General features: G+C 41.5%; 1 protein-coding gene across 16 annotated transcripts in view; it reads left to right on the forward strand.

The window, feature by feature from the left end:
- Positions 1-2793: 2793 nt before the first annotated feature.
- Positions 2794-19911, forward strand: part of dmd (dystrophin) — a 216594-nt gene continuing 199476 nt past the window's right edge. For 15 of the 16 annotated variants that reach the window (XM_061785408.1, XM_061785324.1, XM_061785369.1 and 12 more), the window contains exon 1: positions 2794-3016. In XM_061785408.1, coding sequence (XP_061641392.1) covers positions 2935-3016 — 82 coding nt within the window. In that variant the 5' untranslated portion in view covers positions 2794-2934. Of the gene's footprint in view, positions 3017-17835; positions 17934-19911 lie in introns of those variants that run through there. The other variant, XM_061785451.1, reaches the window with a different exon arrangement.

Raw genomic sequence — 19911 nt, forward strand, 5'->3', positions numbered from 1 at the left:
AATTCATACGACTCACCTCACACTTTTTGACTGCTTTATTATTATTATTATTTTTTTTAACAGTAACTTGTCAGTAAGTGACTAAGTAACGTCACTCAGTGACGGTGCAAATGGTTGTCCGTGTCAGGAGAAGCGGCACTGAGAATGGATGGATGGAGCTCTCTCTCTCTCTCTCTCTCTCTCTCTCTCTCTCTCTCTCTCTCTTTTTTTCTTTCTTTCGACTGCAACGCTAATGTAACTGTACCATTTATCACCCTTGAAGTCTACTTCAAGCTGCGCAATGCTTCCCACTGCTGGATTTATTAAGCAAGTGCGTTCGCCCATTATTTCCCACAATGCAATGCAACACTATCACGCTGTTATTGTCCCTGTCGTTTGTACTTTTTTCCCCACTATGAAAGGGGCTTCTTTTTTTAATCTACCTAAATACATGCATAGAGAATAATGTAAAAAATGCAGTGTGTGGTTTACTGTATACTGCTTGGATCAGATAGATAGATAGATAGATAGATAGATAGATAGATCAGTAAAAGTATTCCAAATGTTATTCTGCATGTGCAGATAGTGCAATAATGCTAATAATGAATTTTCATGCACGACAGCAGTTCAACCTTTGAAAGTGGAGATGTAGTTCTGCAGATAATGATGTTCCATATAAATCCAGACCTTGTCCTTTCTCTAGCCACAATTTGGGCCCTATAAATGTGTGACTCACTGGATCTTAAAATAAACATGACCTCATTCGGCATGTACAGTGTACTTGTTGCGCTCGGACTCGTGTTTCTGTTTAAGTATCGCCTTCCTGGCAGTCGGTGTCCCATCACTGACTGTCAGTACATACTGCGTCAGTACTATTAGTACGTACTACATAAGGCCAAACGTACTACGTCAGTACTGTGCATTTCATTTTCAGTAATTCTTTTATATTTACGGCCTACAAGCGTTTTACAAATATTAACTGTAATTATGGCTTTTATGGTGCGCTAGCACAGATTAGTGATAGACTATGGCATGATTGATTGATTGATTTGAACGTGTATTTGAACATGAAAACAATACAGAAAAAACACAAGCAACAACAGTCAATAAAACACTTGTAGTTTTCCATGTTCAAAAGCGAGTGGGAAGAAGGCTAAACTTAGGAAACCTCAATCCTTCTCCATATTCACATATATATTCTGCTTTTCTACCACTGAGAGCAAATTACTGTCGGGTCTTGCCCAAAGGCACTTCAACAGCAGACAGTTGGAGCTGGGAATTAAACCAGGGACCCTTCGGTCACTGGACAACCCGCAACTGAGCCACAGCTGCACTAGTAAGCAATAATGAACAACAACACACTATTAATATAAAATAACTATTGTAAATGCTGAAAATCTAAATGTGAACTGAAATGTTGTGGATTTAATTGTGTAATGATACTGAATGTTATGGAAAGATATGTAATTGTATGGAATGATATACTGTAGATTATTTTTGAGCTGTCCTGAATGAGCTGAATAATTTTATTAACTACCAAAAAAAAATCAAAATAAGAATAATAATTTAAAAAATTGTTCAATAAAGACAATTTAAAAAAAGTTGGAATGGTTTGAATCTGTCAGAAAATGTTGATGGGGCGAGGACTGTGAAATACATCTTAATTTGGAATTTGATTTTAAAAATGTATGGAATTTAATTGATAATTGTTGTTAAATATGATAATCAGTGGCAGTAATTTGCATGTGCGGCGTTGCAGTTGCACATGCCTTCATGGTTGGGGGGCGGGGTGGCACATCCATGCCACACTTGCTATTTGAAATGGCATTACAGTAGTGTAATGGCATGCCTCTGTAACAGTGTTTCTTCTAGGGTGAGAATTTACTTGCGGTGGTTGGTAGGGCGGTGCAGGGTGGCGCCATGGTATTTGATAAGCGCATTCAAAATAATCTAGTCAAAAAAAGGTTTAGGAACTATGCTTATTTATTGCACATATGCAGCAATATCATTGCCAGTTAGCTAAAATTGACAATTTATGTCTGAGCAATGGATTTTCTTTGCTTTGAAAAAAAAAAAAAAAAAAACATCTCAAAGGCCTTTCTGTATAGAAAGGATTCTGGGGCAGGTCCATTTATATTTATCCTCCTGCATGCAGCAAGGTGCTCTCCTTGAAGTCTGTTTCTCAGGAAAGTTTTGATCTAAATGAGAAAAAAAACAACTTGCATAACCATTTTGGAAGATAGTGTAAGAAGTGAATTTTTTTTCACATTGTGCTCTTTTGCATTATGGTTTAAATTAGGCTTTACACGATCAGGATTTTTGGGGCCGATTAAAGATCGTGGAGTTGAAATAAACCGATAACCGATCACCAATCCGATCACTATAGCTAGATAGCTAGATAGATAAACTAAATTATTAGTACAATTCATGGCTGTTACTGTGTACTAACCTTGAATAACTCTATCGAGGGCTCTGCACAGGGCTACAGGGCGCTTAGTTAGCACCGACCCTGAAGAGAACACTTGACCTTTGCCGCCTGGAAGTAGGTATGACGTCACGTTTAAAAGGTCGACTGTAGCTGCAATGTTTGGACACCCCCCCAAACAACAACAATGTTTGGAATCCCGGAAAGGATCTTTTTTTTTTTTGTGTGTGGCGCGTCTCATGCGTTTGATGTCTGTCGACGAGAATGGCCAGACAGCTTCCTATTTTGAGAAGGGAATGCTCCGGCGACGTCCCCACGCCACCCCCGGCCCGCACACCTGCTTGGATCCGTCACGCTGGGCCAGATGTCAACTACTCAAGCGTCAACCTCCCCATCTTGGCTGGAGTTTGGCTCCTGCGCCCAGTCTGTGGCTGCCGCTTCTGGAGTCTTTGGTCCATCCAGCTCTCACTCGGATTATCTTCTCATTTGACCCAAACGGTGTAGTTTAGACCCGGTTACCCTGTGGACCCATGGCGGAGGCTGTGCGACCCGAGGACTATTGCGACGAGGTGCTGGACGACGAGTTCGGAGAGATCATCAAGAGTCGATCTGGTAGGACAAGATAACTGTGTGCGGGTATGACGACAAGCACTATTTCAAGTATAGTATGTTTTAGATACTGTACTTTTAAAAACTAGTTCACATACTATTTTATAAAGGAATCCAAAACTCTTTTTAAGACTTTGACTTGGACTTGTGGACAAACAGCAATCCACAAAAGAGATCAGAGGTGGCAAAAGTACTCACACTAAACGTACTGAAGTACTGATTCAACTCCTGTACTTAAGTAGTAAAACTAAAATAAAGCACAGACTCTGAAATGTACTGAAATACATACGTGAAAATGCCTTTTTACTGTCAGTTGTATCTGCTTTGATAATTGGCACAGCTCAAAGAAAAAAACTGCTAAATTATTATGCTGCCAAAACATGTTTCGATGAGAGAATTTTTGGAGTAGGTTTTTTGGAAAAGCAGAAGACACAACACGTTTGCCACAAATCATTCTTGTAGTCGACAAAATCAAATAATTATCTTAAGTAAGGCTATTGATGAGGAATTTCTTGCTTCTCCAAATCTGTTTTTTTCCCCCCTTACAAGGCCGCAAGATCTTCATCAATCATGATCTTAAAAGCAGTGTACTATGCCTCTCTCTATTTATGTTCCAAAATTGAAAAAAGAAACACGTTGAAAGTACAGGTATCTGTTTTCAAATGTAGGGAGTAAAAGTAAAAAGTAGTCCGAAAGATACGTACTCCGGTAAAGTGCAGATACCTGAAAAAAATCTACTTAAGTACGACACTTCTCTCCACTGAAAGAGATTAATTTCAGTAGTTCTGTTTTGCAAGTCACGCTTGCGTAGTTGTATCCTAACAATTCACACAATTCACTTTGCTCGTCTGTTTTTGTTTTGTCAAAACGATCTGGCCTTGATGGTGTCACTGTGACTCCAATAGTTGTTTTCAGCATTCCAACCAGGTATAGTTCTAGTCCAGTCTCATTTGATTTAGTTAAATTTTAATTGGAATTTAATCTGAATCGAAAGCGTGTGGTCCTTCCTACTCTTACCTTTGTGAGATTTGGCTCAAAAGCTTGAATTGTGCTTTAAGTGTCGTTGTGATGAGGATTAATTTCAACCCAAAGTGTACCAAAATTGCTGTTGTAATATACAATGCATATTGTAATTTCTGCACCTTGCTTTGTTCGATGTACAGGTTGTTGTGAAGCACGCCTTTTAAAAACAAAAAACAGAACTGATTTTGGTCATAATGTTTGAAAACTGCGGGATACGACAAGCAGTGTACTGATGCAAAAGGTTTCTTTAGTCGAGACAGCATGACATGCTAGGTTTACATTCACGTCTCCAAGTGTTTACACTGAAATAACATCCAGGTCCAACTGAACAACCACATGAGTTGTGTCTTCAGAGGGCACGAGCCATGCACCTGTCAAAAAGTGACTGTAGTCTACACATATTACATTGCTCCCTGACATACTGGATGTGTCGCTTTTTGTGTTGTATTTTCAGATACTATTATTGGTCTTTTTCACTTTGTATCCTTCAAATTATTTACTCACTTTCAAACAAGTGATGTGGACATATTTGCAGCATTTATCTAATATAGTGATTGTCCCAAAAGTCACAATACCATCCACTTCCTTTTTCTATTTCGTTTCAGGTATCCTCTGGACAGACCTGAGGCTGTCAGCATTTGACAGCTTGGGCTTTACAGTTTTTGGAATCATACCATTCCCTTGCACCCGACTTGCTAATTGACATTGGAGCAGTGTGGCAAAATTGCCGCACGGCAAGAGGTTTTTCTGTCTCCGACTGCAGTTCAGCGGCAGTTTGAGAAGGTTTCTGGCCATCACACTGGTCCACCGCGTAGTACAATTTACGCTATCCATGTCAGGTTTCTCGAAACAGGATCTTTTCTTGACAATCTACACAGAGGAAGGCGTGCTACTGCCACCACTGATGAAAACACCAAACTCTTGGAGCAGGTGTTAGCGCAAAGCCAGGGAAAGTCTCTCTGGAGGGCTGCACTTGAACTTGACATCAACGAAAGCTTGATTCAGCCGGTGCGTGTACCGACTTCAGGTTGAGCATCATAATCTTCTGCTTGAAATCTTTCAACAACCGGAAGTCTTCATGGGTAGAGCTTCATCACTTTCTAAAGCATCAGCTGAATTAGGCTTTTCCAGTGAATAGTGTGAATTGTACTACGCTCCGGAGCAGTCTGACGGCTGTTAAGCTTTTAAAACTGGTGCTGAACTGCAGTCAGGGACAGAAAAACGTCTTGCCAGGTGGCAGTTTTGCAACTCTTCTCCAAAGTAAATTGGCAAGCCGTGGGCAAGGGAATGAATGACATGGTCACAAAAACTGCACAGCCTAAGCTGTCGCACGCTGTCATACCTGACACAAAATAGAAATAAAGGAAATGTACAGTGACTTTGGGGACATCCTGTATACGTCTTCACTAGTAAATCTTAGATTTAGAAGAGACCTTTTTCCCCGAGATAATGCAGTGTTTGCTGCTGTTCATTTTATGAAGTCACTATCTTCAACAACTTTTAACGATGAGTTGTAAGACACACGATTGATGTCCGCAAATCTTTGTCAAGGGGTCCATCGGTAGAAGCCATTAAATTTTGCTGCAGATTAAGAAAAAAATCAGTGCAGCTAAACTGCTGTAGTGATGTTTGAGTGGACACTGAATCCTACACATGGCGATGAGATGAGGCTTTAGGTCTTCTTTTAGATCTTGTAAATACTGAATGTCCTTGAATACTTCACTGACGGGTGAGCTCCAATAAAGTAGACAGACCGTCTCACTCTCTCCAGCACTTCCTTAACCCACTGTCAACCTCCACCTCCCCAGCTACAGCTGGTGGGTCATCTCATGCTGGAAATAGCAGTCAGCTGGCCTGTTGGACTGCTGGTGTGCGATGTCAGATAGCTTATTGGGAGGCTGCCATGTTCTCTCCCTTCCCCTCTTTGCTTTCCTCCATTTATTCCTGTTCCCTGCACTTCCAATACATCCCATTGCCTGCTCGCTTTGCTCGTGAATGGTTAATTGGCTAATTCTGCATTTGGTGTGAGAAAAGATAAAGAATTCCATCCTTTGTCTTGTTGTCTGGCCCTCCCTGTTTAATGTTTGACCACCCAAATTGGCACTCAGTTGCTATATCAAGCTGCCCCTGCATCTCCCAAACCCCAGCCCCCGCCAAGCAGTAACATTCCACATTGTTTGAGTTACTGTAAGGCAAATCATGTGTGTCCCCCCCTCTCCCCCATAAATCATATTTGATTCATTGGCCTCTTAATAAACTTTTTATTTTTGTCTTTTTTTTCCTTCTACATTTAAAATAGTCTGGAGAATGTGAGGTGCAATTCTACTACTACGACAACAGCAGTCTTGTTGGACCTTATTCTCCAAAGCGCCTGTCCAATGGGGAGGACAAAATATTGTGATTTATTGTTTTATCCAGATGTAGTATCATGGGAAAAAACATTATTTTTTGTTCATGTTTATGCTTAATGTGCAAGGCCGCTTTCTACTCTTCTGATACATAGTATTGTAGATTATTATATACTGTATTTGCTACTAATTTATAGATTTCTGCATAATCGCATTATCACAGTATATGCTGAGCGCTGCAAAATAATAATGTGAGTTACTCCGTGATTCCCACCTTCAGTCTACCCCACCAGTTGAACAGTTGCGCACCAGAGATCCATATCGCTGTGCGTGTGTGATCCTTTTTAAGTGAACCAGCCGGTGTGAGAGAGAGCTGGTCTGGTTTTTAGGGTCTGGGACCATCACTGTTCCTGCTTACATTGACTAGGGAAATACAGCACGGAGCACAAGACTCCCCCGGGTATCGTAAACAGATGACACGATAGGAAAAATGTAATTTTAGCTGTAAACATAAGTAATGGCATTTTGTGCCAGAAGATGGCAGCACAGTCCTTTGGCCAGCAACTCAGTACAGTATACAAGTAGTTCAATATGTGTTCGGTAGAAAAGTGCGAACAGACTCCTGTATGTAAGAGTGGGGAAACTTCAGCGCTCAAGGGCCACATTTGATTTTGAAAACGAATAGTTTTGATGATAATATTGAATAATAATAATTCATAAAACTGTTAAATCTATATGTAAAATAGTTGATCTTTTTAATTGTATTACAGTATTCCCAAAATTTCCATCGAACCATCCATTTTCTTTGGCTTATCCGCAGTCGGGTCACGGGTGGCAGCCTAAGAAGGGAAGCCCAGAGTTTTGGGTCCCCAGCCACTTCGTCCTGCTCCTCCGGGGGGGATGACAAAGCTGACTGAGCAGGGGATTGATTTCCGCTCACTGACCACATGAGTGTGAATGGCTGAGGTTGTCTGTCTTTATATGTACCCTGTGATTGCCTGGTAACCAATCGAGGCTATGCTGTTTATCTGCCTTTCGTCCAAAGTCAGCTGGGAAATGCTCCAGCTTCCTGCGACCTTGTATGAAATACTGTGCGGAAGAGGTGGATGATGGCACGGTGTCATTTGCCAAATTGTAAACCACAGCGCCATTATCTCATACAAAATGCTGATTGCGCTCAGCAGGTCATACACTTTCCAGTTGGCTCGATTCATTTAATGAGGTGAGCTTTCGTTCTTGATTTTCCTGTCATTCATTTGCTTTCACCCTTTTCCTGTCACATTGGCTATTCTCACCTCTTGCCTCAGCCTCTGCCTCTCTTGCGTTCATCCCAATTTGTTGGTCTTATTGCTTCTAACGCTTGCCCACTGTTGTCCTGTTGTCATTCATCCGTATCCTCTGTATCATGTTATTAAATCATTGTCAGTAATGCTCTTTCCACTTTGAATGGGTGTCTCAAAAGCTAATGAAAAACAAACATAAAAGGAGCAATGACTCAGAAGATGCAAGCAAAGCGAGGGAAAGGTGGGATTAAAGGAATGACTCCGACAAATGAGTGAGATGGCTGAAGGGCAGATCGAGGTGGAAGGTTTGAATGACTGATGTGGAGATGAGGAGGCTGAACTCAGCAAAAAGAATGAGCAGTGAGAAGAAATTTGGGAGACGTGTCAGGCGTGACACTCATCAGATATATATAAAAAAAGGTGGCACTCCATAAACTGGACAAATGGAGTTATTTTCAGAGCCTTTTGATTACATTTGACCGAAACTAGCTGATCCATTCTGCAGAACCCGGGGGGGGGGGGGGGGGGGGGGGGGGGTTCTGCAGAATGGATCAGCTAGGAACTAAAGTCCGACTTTGTGATCAAAACGCCCAATAGTTTGAAGGTTCCTAGTATCCATTTATCCAGCGCGTTCATATGAAATCCAGATACCAACTTCTCACCTCAATGACGTTTGATATTTGCTGTGCCAGGATGGAAGCCCAGAAAGTCCAAACATGAAGACACCCCTGTAAGAGTATTCAAGACATGAACAAATGAGAGGGTCTGCCACAAAGATGAGTGATTAAGGGCCGAGAGAAGCATACTTTAGGTGAGGGGGGGGGAGTCAAGGAACAGGCTGTGATTGCAGTTAATTGCTGTTCACATGCAGGGCGGGACTTATAATAATCACTCTCCAGCTCCACTATATTAATTCTCCCGCCAGCCTCTGGGTTTAGTTTTGAGCTCAGAAGAGAAGCAGCAAAGCCACGCTTCAGCCTGGCATTATAATTAGCATGCAGATTACATTCGAGGTCCACCGCTGCACCCTCCAAATTAGACAGGGACCCTCCTTGAAGACTGAGACAGGAAACCGGGACGACAGATGACACCTTTTTAAAAATAACTTTTGCAAGTCATTCATGTGACTGTCCAGTTAAATGATGCATCGGGAGGTTGTGTGCATGACAGCAACGTGCCTTCTCCATCTTCTGCAATGTCTTCAACCTGACCTGATACCGCCAGAAATTGGGGTACAACAGAAGTCACCTTTCGTCCCTCCATATGAGACAATGTTAGTGCGAGAAAAGAGCAGCAGTAAGGCTTTTCTCATCCCTCATTTTACATTCAAATGGAACCGAGTGATAAAGCTTGATGAATGCAATGCGCTTGAGTTGTTTTTTTTAAAGTTGGAAAATAAAAAAAAGATGAATATGATCATAATGCTTTGGTTGCCCCCAAAGGGAAATTTAGTTTACACCCTGGCATTACAAATTCACTGAAATACACACATTTGCAATCTGATAGAACAATGTGGTTTGTGAACTCTCTCTTTTTACGGGTTGCTCGTGTGCGCTTCGTTGAGAATTGGCTCCCACCTCGGGCTGCAAAGATGAATCAAATAGCTACAAAAGTTTTATTACAAAAAAAGGTTGAAGCGAAATCTCTGGCTCAACCCTTCGCAGATTGTTTTTCGACATGGACAAATGCTACTGCAGTCACATGCAGCACTCAATGTAGAAATAAGTTTGCGGCGAGCCAAGAGTAAAAAGTCCGTAAAAAGTTTGTCCAGTTTAGGTGGGTTAGCCAGTTAGCAGCCAGCAAATGCTACATCCTCATTTGCTGACGCTCGGATCAGGCAACAGGCTAGCCCCCGCCTTTTAAAGCCATACACACTGAAAGTCATAGACACTAGATTGTGAGGATGGCGACCCCAAGTGGACAAATATAATACCTGTACCTCATATGCAGGTTATTGTGTTTAATAACACAAAATAAATGTTCATCAAATAACTTGTTAGAATACTCAATTCTAAAAATATTCAATAGCTGCAGCCCTGGCTCTTACATAATTCAAACCCTGGGAATTGCTCATGCACATCCGTGTAATTGTGACTAGTGGTATCTGCCGAATACATGCATACTAAAACACCTAATAATTCACGTTTGGTGGTTGTTATTTAATTAACTTTGATTTAATTTCACCCAGGCAAAGGTGCAACTCAATTAAGAACAATTTTAATTATTTATATTTATATAAATATTTATTTATAGTTATACTCCATGACTTACTGTAGTGGTGGAAGCCACTTCCCAGATAGTTAAATGTACCCTCATATGAGACAAGCTGAAAATTGCAGTTAGAAATGTACTGTAAGTGTTTTTCATTTCAAACCACCTTGGCTTTTCTGTCATTCATTAGAAAATGTGTCTACTTAAAGTCCCTGTAAAATAAAAATAAATCTCTTCTAAATTTGACATCACAGCAAAGAGTTGTTTCATTAACAACCCTGCCAAATTTGAATTATTAAAAAAATTATTCACAAAGTGCATATACTGTATAAAATGAGGCTGCAAAATCATGGCAAGTCAAGCCATTCTCTCAGCTTTCAAACACCGTAGACGTGTCAGCTAAATGCACGGAAACCATGCCCCGCTCAACTGTCAATGAAATACCTCTACTACAACCTGGAAAAATGGATGCTACTCTTATGCCTATACAAAGCTGCATGTTTGAGCTGTGAAAAAGTATCATCTTCAAGTCTCCGGTGGCCGGAATATATTTTCCTGGATCGTATTTGGAAACAAATCTTTGAATTCACTTTGCAGGGTATTTAAAGAAACAAAAAATTGTTACTTTTTTTCCCCATGACTAGTGTAAACGACTTTTACGCCACTGTAGTAAGTAGCAATATACAGTGGTGAATGTAAATTCTTTCAGACATCACTTACCATCTGTGTATCTCTTTAAATCCTATTGAATCATTTTAAATCACTCAAACATCTTCACCTTATCAGTCATATTTCCAGTATGGCGGATATTTTTAGTTGTTGTTGCTAGTATATTTTAGATGTGTACACACCTCCTAGTGGTCCCGAGGGTGTCTGTCATTGCTCTCATTCCAACTCAGTTCACCAAGAGCACGATCATTCCCAACAGGCAACGTACATGCATTAACTGCGAAATAAAGATGCCCTAGCAACTGGAGCCAGGAAGCAATCAAGAAATCTCACAGCAACCCTTGTACCTACCCCTAAAATTTCTTTTTAATCCAAATACCAAAAGATGCTTCAAAACTGTGCAATGCACTCGTATTGTCTCGTTATTTATCGAGGAGCAAGAAAACACATTGTAAAGGTCTACTGCAATGTTTGATCATAAACAGACCCATCAGCTAAGAATATAAAATGGGCTTGATTCAATATTTTTTTGCTCAATGAAAGCTTAATCAGTTGGCAGTTCATTCCAGTTCAACTTTGTTTGATGCACAATGGGAGGATGAATAAATCAAGGACTCAAACTCTAAACTGCAACGCTACTAGGAGCACCGTTTCAAATAAATATTTTCATCGTACACAAATTAAAGCAAACATTGTTAGCAGAAGCACGACAAAACTTAGGAAGAGCTAATGAAATGAGTTTTAGCTGACTTAGGGTGTCAATCGTTTGGTAACAGGGCCAGCCAAAGACAACGGTATGAACCAATATGAAAAGTATCTTTTTACGTAAACTATCCATCTCTTATTTTTCTACTGCATGTCCTGTTCAAGGTCTATCACAGCCGCATTTGGCCAGGTGTACTGCCTGGACTGACTGCCGGTACACAACTCCTCACACGCACATTCATACCGATTGCCAATATAGACTCATCAAATAGCATCAGTTCATCGTCACACTTACACACATGCATGCAATCATGCACGCACTGACGCATGTGCATGCACACGCACGTGCACACATACACGTGAGCACGCACACACCTATAGGGACCCCATAGAGAACTGTCTCCTTAATGGCTGAGCTCCTGAGTCCCCAACTGCGATAAGTGAATTTTAATTAAGGGAATACTGAGACTTGTAATACATTATTTTAATAGCCTGCAAATGGCTAAATTGTTCAGAGAGACTGAACAATATGTGTATGTGTGTGCCAGTGTGCGTGTGTGCGTGTGTGTGTGTGAGAGAGAGAGAGAGAGAGACTGACAGACAGATACAGAGAGAGAGAGACAAACGAAGTTAGACAACTACTGTGACTCAGAAAGCTGCAGTATATAAGCGGAGGATAAAGAATATGTGCCAGTGAGTATTATTATGTTGTTCGTCTACATGTGTTGATGCACAGTGTTAAAATATCAACTATTTTAAGCCCCCACCACTTAAAAGTGCCCCCAAATTACTGTGCCTTCCACCTTTAAAGTCGTTCCACTGTCCCTGCTTAAAGCGTTATAACACCACCACAGAGATACTATTTGTTAGCCTGTCTGTTGTGTTTTGTATTGTTAGCATTAAGCTAAACTGACTTAACCAAATCAAAGCTATGCGGTGGTTCTAAATATGTGTAATTCTCTTTGTTTTATGTTTCGTTTCACAGTAAACTTAAATTGGGAGTGGCATTAGCAGTTTGAGCTACCAAACTGCTGCTTGTTGTCAAGTGAGTTGAGTGGAGTTCACTGCTACCATACAAGCTGTCAAATCTTTGCTCACAAGTAAAAAAAAAAAAAAATACAGCTCATTTCATCTCTAAAAGAAGGGTGAAAAGTGGGCTGCAATTCGTGATCCTTGGGGTATCTTCATGAAAGCATGTCGCAGACACTATTTGGTAAGGTAACTGATCATTGTAAAGGAAATTCATATTGTGTTTCCTTTAAGGGACATTGCCGTCTTTACAAGTAAGGTTCAGACAATCGTGATATAAATCCAAGACGTTGTCAAACTGCACTGCATCACACCAAGTGCTTTTTCTAATGTTGTTGTCTTTTCATTGAGCAGCATATTGTAACCAAAAAGCATATTATAACCAAAAATAATTCAAAGTATAAGTTTTAAATACTACTAAAAGTGTAACTGGCCATTATTATCTTTGTTCATACCAAATTTCGGTTTGGGATCTCATTACTGTGCAGCCAATGAAGTGGTGCCTAGTGGACATTTATGTGTATTGCATTTTTTTGTAAATGAAACTGGAAATGAAAGACGGCCTGTGTCTGTCAAGCCTTCTCATGAACACACATGTATGCATGGGGAACAGAAACAATTCCAGCTTCACAACGGGGTCAAGGCACCCCGCAGCCAATGAGTGGGCAGGAAACCCTGGCATTTCCAGCACTGGCGGACAAATGGAGGCTCTTTAATGATGCTTGTGATTGCAGTGAATAATGACCTATGGTAACAAGTGCCAAACTATGGCAACTAGTGCCAGATTAAGGTTTACTCAGCTGCTGGCTGTGATGGACCAGGCAGCTGCTTATTGTTGTGCTTGCCTTGGCTAACAGGAAGTTGACACAAGCAGTTCCGAATCAGTGTATAATCATGATGTACTCATGTCTCGGGAGGGATTATTACAGCATTTTTAATCCTAAAAGACTGATGTACACTAGGGGTTGAACACGTAAAGAGTATTTTTTTTGTTTTTAGTATTTTTAGTTGATTATAATGTCAGGAAAGTTGTGTCGAAGGCGATCTATCGATGACATTATTGACATTTTTTTTCAGCAAAGTAGTCACCAAACGTTTTTGCAACACGGGCCGGTTTCATGTAAAGACATATTTTGACGGACAGAAATGACAAGGACAAGGAATAAAAACAAATAATTTCAAAGTACAACTCACTATTACACTAATATACCGTATTTTAATCAGTGGAAGTCCACTGCATGTTTTTCTTCAACTAGCTGGCTGGGCTCATCTTGTGTTCCATAGCATAGCGTGTTACAAGATGGGACATAGTCGCCAGGCTCCAAAAAAATTAAGCATTTCTCTGTTTCACTGTTTCTATTTTACTCGTGCTTTTATTGTATTTGAGGACAGACTTGCATATTTCGCAAGTGACCATGCTACCAATCTCATTTTTGGTGAAACATTTCCACAGGCTTGTAGCATAGTACGGTTGTTTGCCAGTGATGTAAAGCGACACAAGCGTCGTGATAAGAATGAAGTTCTCAAGCATTATTGGACGTAACATTTTGATGATGAAGAGGGAACTTCACTCCACGCCGCTGCCCTCGTTCGTCGCCGCCAGTCCCGTGGTCCCGCAGGTATGACTATTTTAACACTAGCAGCAATTGGAATAGCCCATGCTAGCAAGACTAAGCACTATTCTCATCCACAACCAGCTTACTTTTGAACTCTTGGACCAGCCCAAATGTATGAAGACCTTGTCGCCTCGTTGGCCGGGTATTTCGCTGCTCCACAAAGCGTTATAGTCCGGTGACGGCGGCAGACAGACGAGTTGAAAGTTCTCTGTAAATTGGCCGATTGGAAGACCAGATGCCAAAAACGTGTGATTAGCAATTACTTGACTAAAAGCTTTAAGCCTTGATGCGGACTAGTAAAGTTGACTTCATATCAATTAAATGTAAAATGTAGAATCCAGGCGGCACGGTGGCCGACTGGTTAGAGCGTCAGCCTCACAGTTCTGAGGTGCGGGGTTCAATCCCCGTCCCCGCCTGTGTGGAGTTTGCATGTTCTCCCCGTGCCTGCGTGGGTTTTCTCCGGGCACTCCGGTTTCCTCCCACATCCCAAAAACATGCATTAATTGGAGACTCTAAATTGCCCGTAGGCATGACTGTGAGTGTGAATGGTTGTTTGTTTCGATGTGCCCTGCGATTGGCTGGCAACCAGTTCAGGGTGTACCCCGCCTCCTGCCCGATGACAGCTGGGATAGGCTCCAGCACGCCCGCGACCCTAGTGAGGAGAAGCGGCTCAGAAAATGGATGGATGGATGGATGTAGAATCCAAATGCTGATTTTATTTATTAAGCGGGGGGGGGGGGGGGAAATTCCAAACCTATGTGAATAAATAATTGCCTGTGAACCTAATAACTGATTCTGTCACCCCTGGCAGAAATAACAAAAACCAAGGGTTTGTCATAACTGCTAATGAGTCTTTCACATCGTTGTGGAGGAATTTTAGCCTACTCTTCTTCGTGGAATTGTTTTTAATGCAGTCTTTTTGAAGGGTTTTTGGGTATGAACTGAGGTCGTACCACAGCATTTCACAGCATTCCAAGTCAAAGTCCAGACTTTGTCCAAACCATAATCCAAGAGAGCTTGAGTTTGAGGGCACGAATTGATGGTCCGAAATTCACCTGCAGGATTTTCTGATAGCAAAATTGATCGCTCCATTAGTCACAGCAATGACGGGGTATTTCCGAGCGTTGTGTTTACAGATAATGGTTGCATATCAAAATTTGCACAAAGCAAATTTGGAAGATCCTTGCTTCTGATGTGAAGATATCTGATTCCATGCATTTTTCTTTCTATTTAAGCTGCTCTAGCGCATATCAGTATAATCGAGTTGTGTCACATAAACTGTGCAGTGTGAATGCATACTAAATAGGGCCTTAAATTATTGTCCTGATATAAACCTATTGATTAGATAGAAAATACTGTATCGTGTTTGAGGAAGCTGGGGCCAAAGGCTCGATTTTGTATGATTTCTCTTTTTAAAAAAAATGTGATCATTGTGCCTATGAATTGACTTTACATTAATTCAAGATACTTGTCAAATTTTCCCCCTTTGCAGCTGAGGTTTTTTTTTTTTTTTTTTACGTAGCTGCACTGCAGCATAACTGCATCAATCTGTAACAGGAAGTGCAAAATGTCGCTTAAATGCCTGTTAAGTGCTTCTCCTTCCTGCTACGCCTTCGATGGATGTTGGCCTTTCAGCCAATTAACTGAGCAGCAGTTGACCCAGGAAATGAGCTGATATTCTATTCATGAGGTGAAAATACGAGTCGTTTGGAGATCAAATCACATCAGCTCTGATCCTTGCTCTCAATAATTTAAGTTTAATATCCAGAAATCAAACAATGCTTGGCAGAATTTCTCGGCTGTTACAACTGGTTCGTTTAATGGATTTCTGGCTACATTCGCAAGGATGAACGTGTCAGCATTATTTCAGTATCTCACCCAAAAATCAGCTGGGATAGGCAGCTCAACTGTTACCCTAATGAGCATAAGTGGTATAGAAAAAGCATTGACTTTCTCATGAAAGAGTTCTGCACCATTGCTGAGTTAGTATGTCATGCACGCGAGACCCAACAATTTCAGAAAATGTTGAAAAACCTTTTTGTAGTCTGCACACAAATGCTGGAAAACTTGTCACCACCTGGAGGCATTGTGTGACTTACTAGGCATTCCCCTAATAGAGCAATACTGGATAGAACTTGTGAACTTGCCGAATACTGATAAATGACATGTATTGACTACAAAAAAAACAAAAAATCCAAGGAAAAATGTAAACACAACTGCTTCGTCAATTTAGGGAGAATAATATTTGGAAATATTAGTATATTATCATTTTCTGCATCTCATACTTTTCACAGTGGCACTGGATTGAGTGGTTAGTAGATCCGCCTCACAGGTCTGAGGTTTGAATCCAGCCTCCTTCCTTCCTGTGTGGATTTTGCACGGGTTTTCTCTGGGTACTCTGTCTTCCTCCCACATTGCAAAGACGGGCATGTTAGGTTCATTGAAGACTTTTTACTCCTGAGATGTGAAGCATTGTTTGTCTATATTACATTGATCGGCCGGTGACCAGTTCAGGGCGTACCCCGCCGCTCGTCAAAAGTCAGCTGGGATAGGGTCCTGATCACCCGTGACCCGAATCGATCATTTGTTTGTTTAACAAGATTATTTTCCAATACATAATTTAGTCTCGTTTAGTATAGTTTCTCCATTTTCTATTATATTTTTTTAGTCTTGAAACAAGCACCCCAGTTTATTGTACAGTGGTGCTTTGAGATCCGAGTGACCCGATTTATGAGTTCTTTTGAGCGAGGAGCCCTCTGGGCGATTTTTTTGCTTTGACTTGTGAGCAATAAAAATGAGAGACTAGTGCTGTATGTTGGCAGTGAACTCAAGTCACTTTACAACAAGCAGCAGTTTGGCAGAGCAATTATTGAAAAAGAGGCTTCCAACTGTTAATTGCCACTTCCAGTTGAAGTTAACTCAAAGTAAACATAAAAACAAAGAGAATCACACATTGTGTATGAAAAATGACCACATATGGTAACATTGCCTTGGAAACCCAGAATGTGAAACGCCATAGACGGACTAATGAATGCCATCGGTGTCGGGGTGTTATAATGCTTTAAGTAACGGCGAGTTGAACACAAAACAGTGGAACAAGACATGTTGGACAGATAATATCGACTACTCACAGGTATGGCAATATACTGTATATCATTGTGACGATAGAAACATTTCTCTTCACTTCTATCATCATTTCTCCATTTCTCAAACAGCAATTTCCACAATGTATGCTGTTGGGCTGAAACGAGTAAAGAAACAATTGCTGAGGATTTTTGTTGTTGTTGGGAACCATTTGATTGAGCTCAAATGGAGGAACGGGCTACTTTTGATGTGGCACAGTGCATGGGGTGTAGGTCGGAACGGATTAATGGCGTGGGCACGGATTGAGTTAAACAACTCGAGGCACCACTATCGGCACCATACAACTGGCAATAAAGGCTTTCTATTCGATTCTATTCCAGGAAAACACAAACCCCCAAACTTTGTGGCTGGGCGGTGCAAGGGCTGAGGAAGAAGCCATTACATTTCGGTGCTGATCAATGTGACAAGAGAGAAGGTTTCTCCGTGAATAAGGCCAGAATCCCAATGAATCCATTCTGGCGTATGCAGCAGGTGGGAGGATTGTGGAAGTGATGATTTTATTGCCGCTGATCTAAAGTTGTTGCTCGCGTGGGGATTTGTTGGGGCTCTGCTTTGGCCGCCGTCCAATCACATTGAACTTTGAGGTGTCTCGGAGATTGGAGACCTCGTCTAATCCAAAGAAAGAAAGAGAGCGAGGAGGAGGTGGAGGAGGAGTCAACGGCACCGGGACTTCAACGGGACTATTTGTGATTTGCGAGAGCCGAGTGGGCTGCTTGACTCCCACTTGTCCCTCTCCGCAAGCTCGCGGAGCACAAGTGGTGACCACATTTTCCGTAAAGGGGAACATTCGGAGCGCACGCCCGCCATTCACCTGTTCTCTTCGGTGCTGTCGAGCGGATTAAAGGCGGCCAACAAACATGTTGGGGACACGCTGGAGCGACGCGTTCTTCAGGTACGACCTCTTTGTGTTAAAAGGCGGCTGACTTGAATGGGTCCTTTTCAGTCCAACAAAGTCCGCTTGGATGCCGGTTTACTGCGCAGTTCACCGAAGCGAAGCCAGCCTGAGCCGCTTCTTGAATAAAGTGCACAGAAACATTCCTCTGCATGTGGCGCGTGCGCCTTTGCAACAGGCATTCTCCCGATAGAGCCTGCAATTCATTTCTCCTGTTTATCCTTTACCTGAAGGATTGGCATGCCCGCGTCATCCCTCTCTCCTTTTGCAATTCATAGTGGTAACTTGAATTATGGGCTAAATTCCTTCCGTGACCATATATATATATATATATATATATATATATATATATATATAGACAGTTAATTGCTTCCAGCTCCCCCCACCCCAAAAGCACGTTTTTCTTTGTTTTTAAAAATAAAATAGCACGTATTGTAAAAGAGAAATAGAAAAACATTAAACTGTAACAATTTAAAGAAAACAATGCTCTAATAAAGGGTTGAAAGTCACACATAAAGTGATTGAACGACTGATGATTTTTTTTTGTAGTCGAATATCATGTGATGGAAGTTGAGTTGGAGTCGATTAATCGATGATGTCATGGACCACTTTCACGAAAAGCAGTGGTGTGCGAAGGGAGCTTTGTGGGGCTTTGTTTGGTGGGCGTCAAGATTCTCCCCTGTTGACGACAGTATTTCGCGCTGGAAAAACATCCGTTGATGCGGAAAGAAATCTTCTGTTCCATAGCATATTGTGTCGCAAGTCGAGAGATTGTAGCCACTAGCCAGGCTCCAAAAAAGTTAAGCATTTCTTTGGTTCAGTGTTTCATATGGCCCTTTACACTGACATCAGTGTCGTAAAGCGACACAATTGTCGCGATGTTGGCGTGTGTTGTGTCAATCAACTTCTATAAGGAACACAGTTCTTGTTAACACCCGGTTTTTGTCTGCATCAACATTCTTCACAACAATGATGGAGTTTCACTTTACGCAGCTGCCCTCATTCCTCGCTGCCAGTTCCGATGTACCGCTGCTATAAATCTTTTCAGACTATCGGAATAGTCAAACCTCTATTGTCATCCACAACTTACGTTTTGTACTCTCAGACCCACGCGGACATGAAGACTGTGTCACCTTGTTGGATGGACATTTCACTGCTTCACAGAGTGCAGATGGGAGAGTTGAAAATTCTCTGTAAATTGTCCGATTGGAGGACGAGATGCCAAAACCACGTGATTAGCGAATGGTCGTCTCAGAGCTTTGAATGCCGAAGTGGAGTAGTAAAGTCAACTAGTTGACTAATTCTTTCATCCTCAATAAACACACACACACTGTAGTATTTGCGTCTTGCTGTATGGCTGTAAGGAGCGTGGCTTTGAGGTCTGATTCCAGCTCTGGTTGGCTGTTTACTACACAGTTAGTCCAATGTTAGCATCTGCTCCATACTCCTTGTGTTCTCATTTTGTTTTTGTCAGTTTTGCTTGTCCCATATAATAAAAGGCTAAAAGTCCATCAGTGACTGTGGATCTTCACCCCCCCACTTGACTCTAGCGGCGCCATATCTAAAGCTTGTTTGTAGCTCAAATCTTGGCTCGCAACACACAGCACAAAATCAACCAAGTGACTGCTTGTAACTCGAACAACTTGTAACTTGGGACACACGTAAGTTAAGGCTAAATTTTATTAATAAACTCATCGGCAATAGCATCTCGATCCTCCAACGTTGGCCATTTTTACATGATCATTTTGTAAACATCCAAATTCAAGCAAGTAGTGAGTCTCTTTTAATTATTCATCCATCCATTTTCCGAGTCGCTTATCCTCACAAGGGTCGCGGGAGTGCTGGAGCCCATCCCAGCTATCTTCGGGCAGGAGGCGGGGTACACCCTGAACTGGTTGCCAGCCAATCGCAGGGCACATTTAAACAAACAACCATTTGCACTCACATTCACACCTACGGGCAATTTAGAGTCTTCAAT

The sequence above is a fragment of the Phyllopteryx taeniolatus genome, chromosome 1 (assembly GCF_024500385.1).
Source record: "Phyllopteryx taeniolatus isolate TA_2022b chromosome 1, UOR_Ptae_1.2, whole genome shotgun sequence".
Taxonomy (NCBI): domain Eukaryota; kingdom Metazoa; phylum Chordata; class Actinopteri; order Syngnathiformes; family Syngnathidae; genus Phyllopteryx; species Phyllopteryx taeniolatus.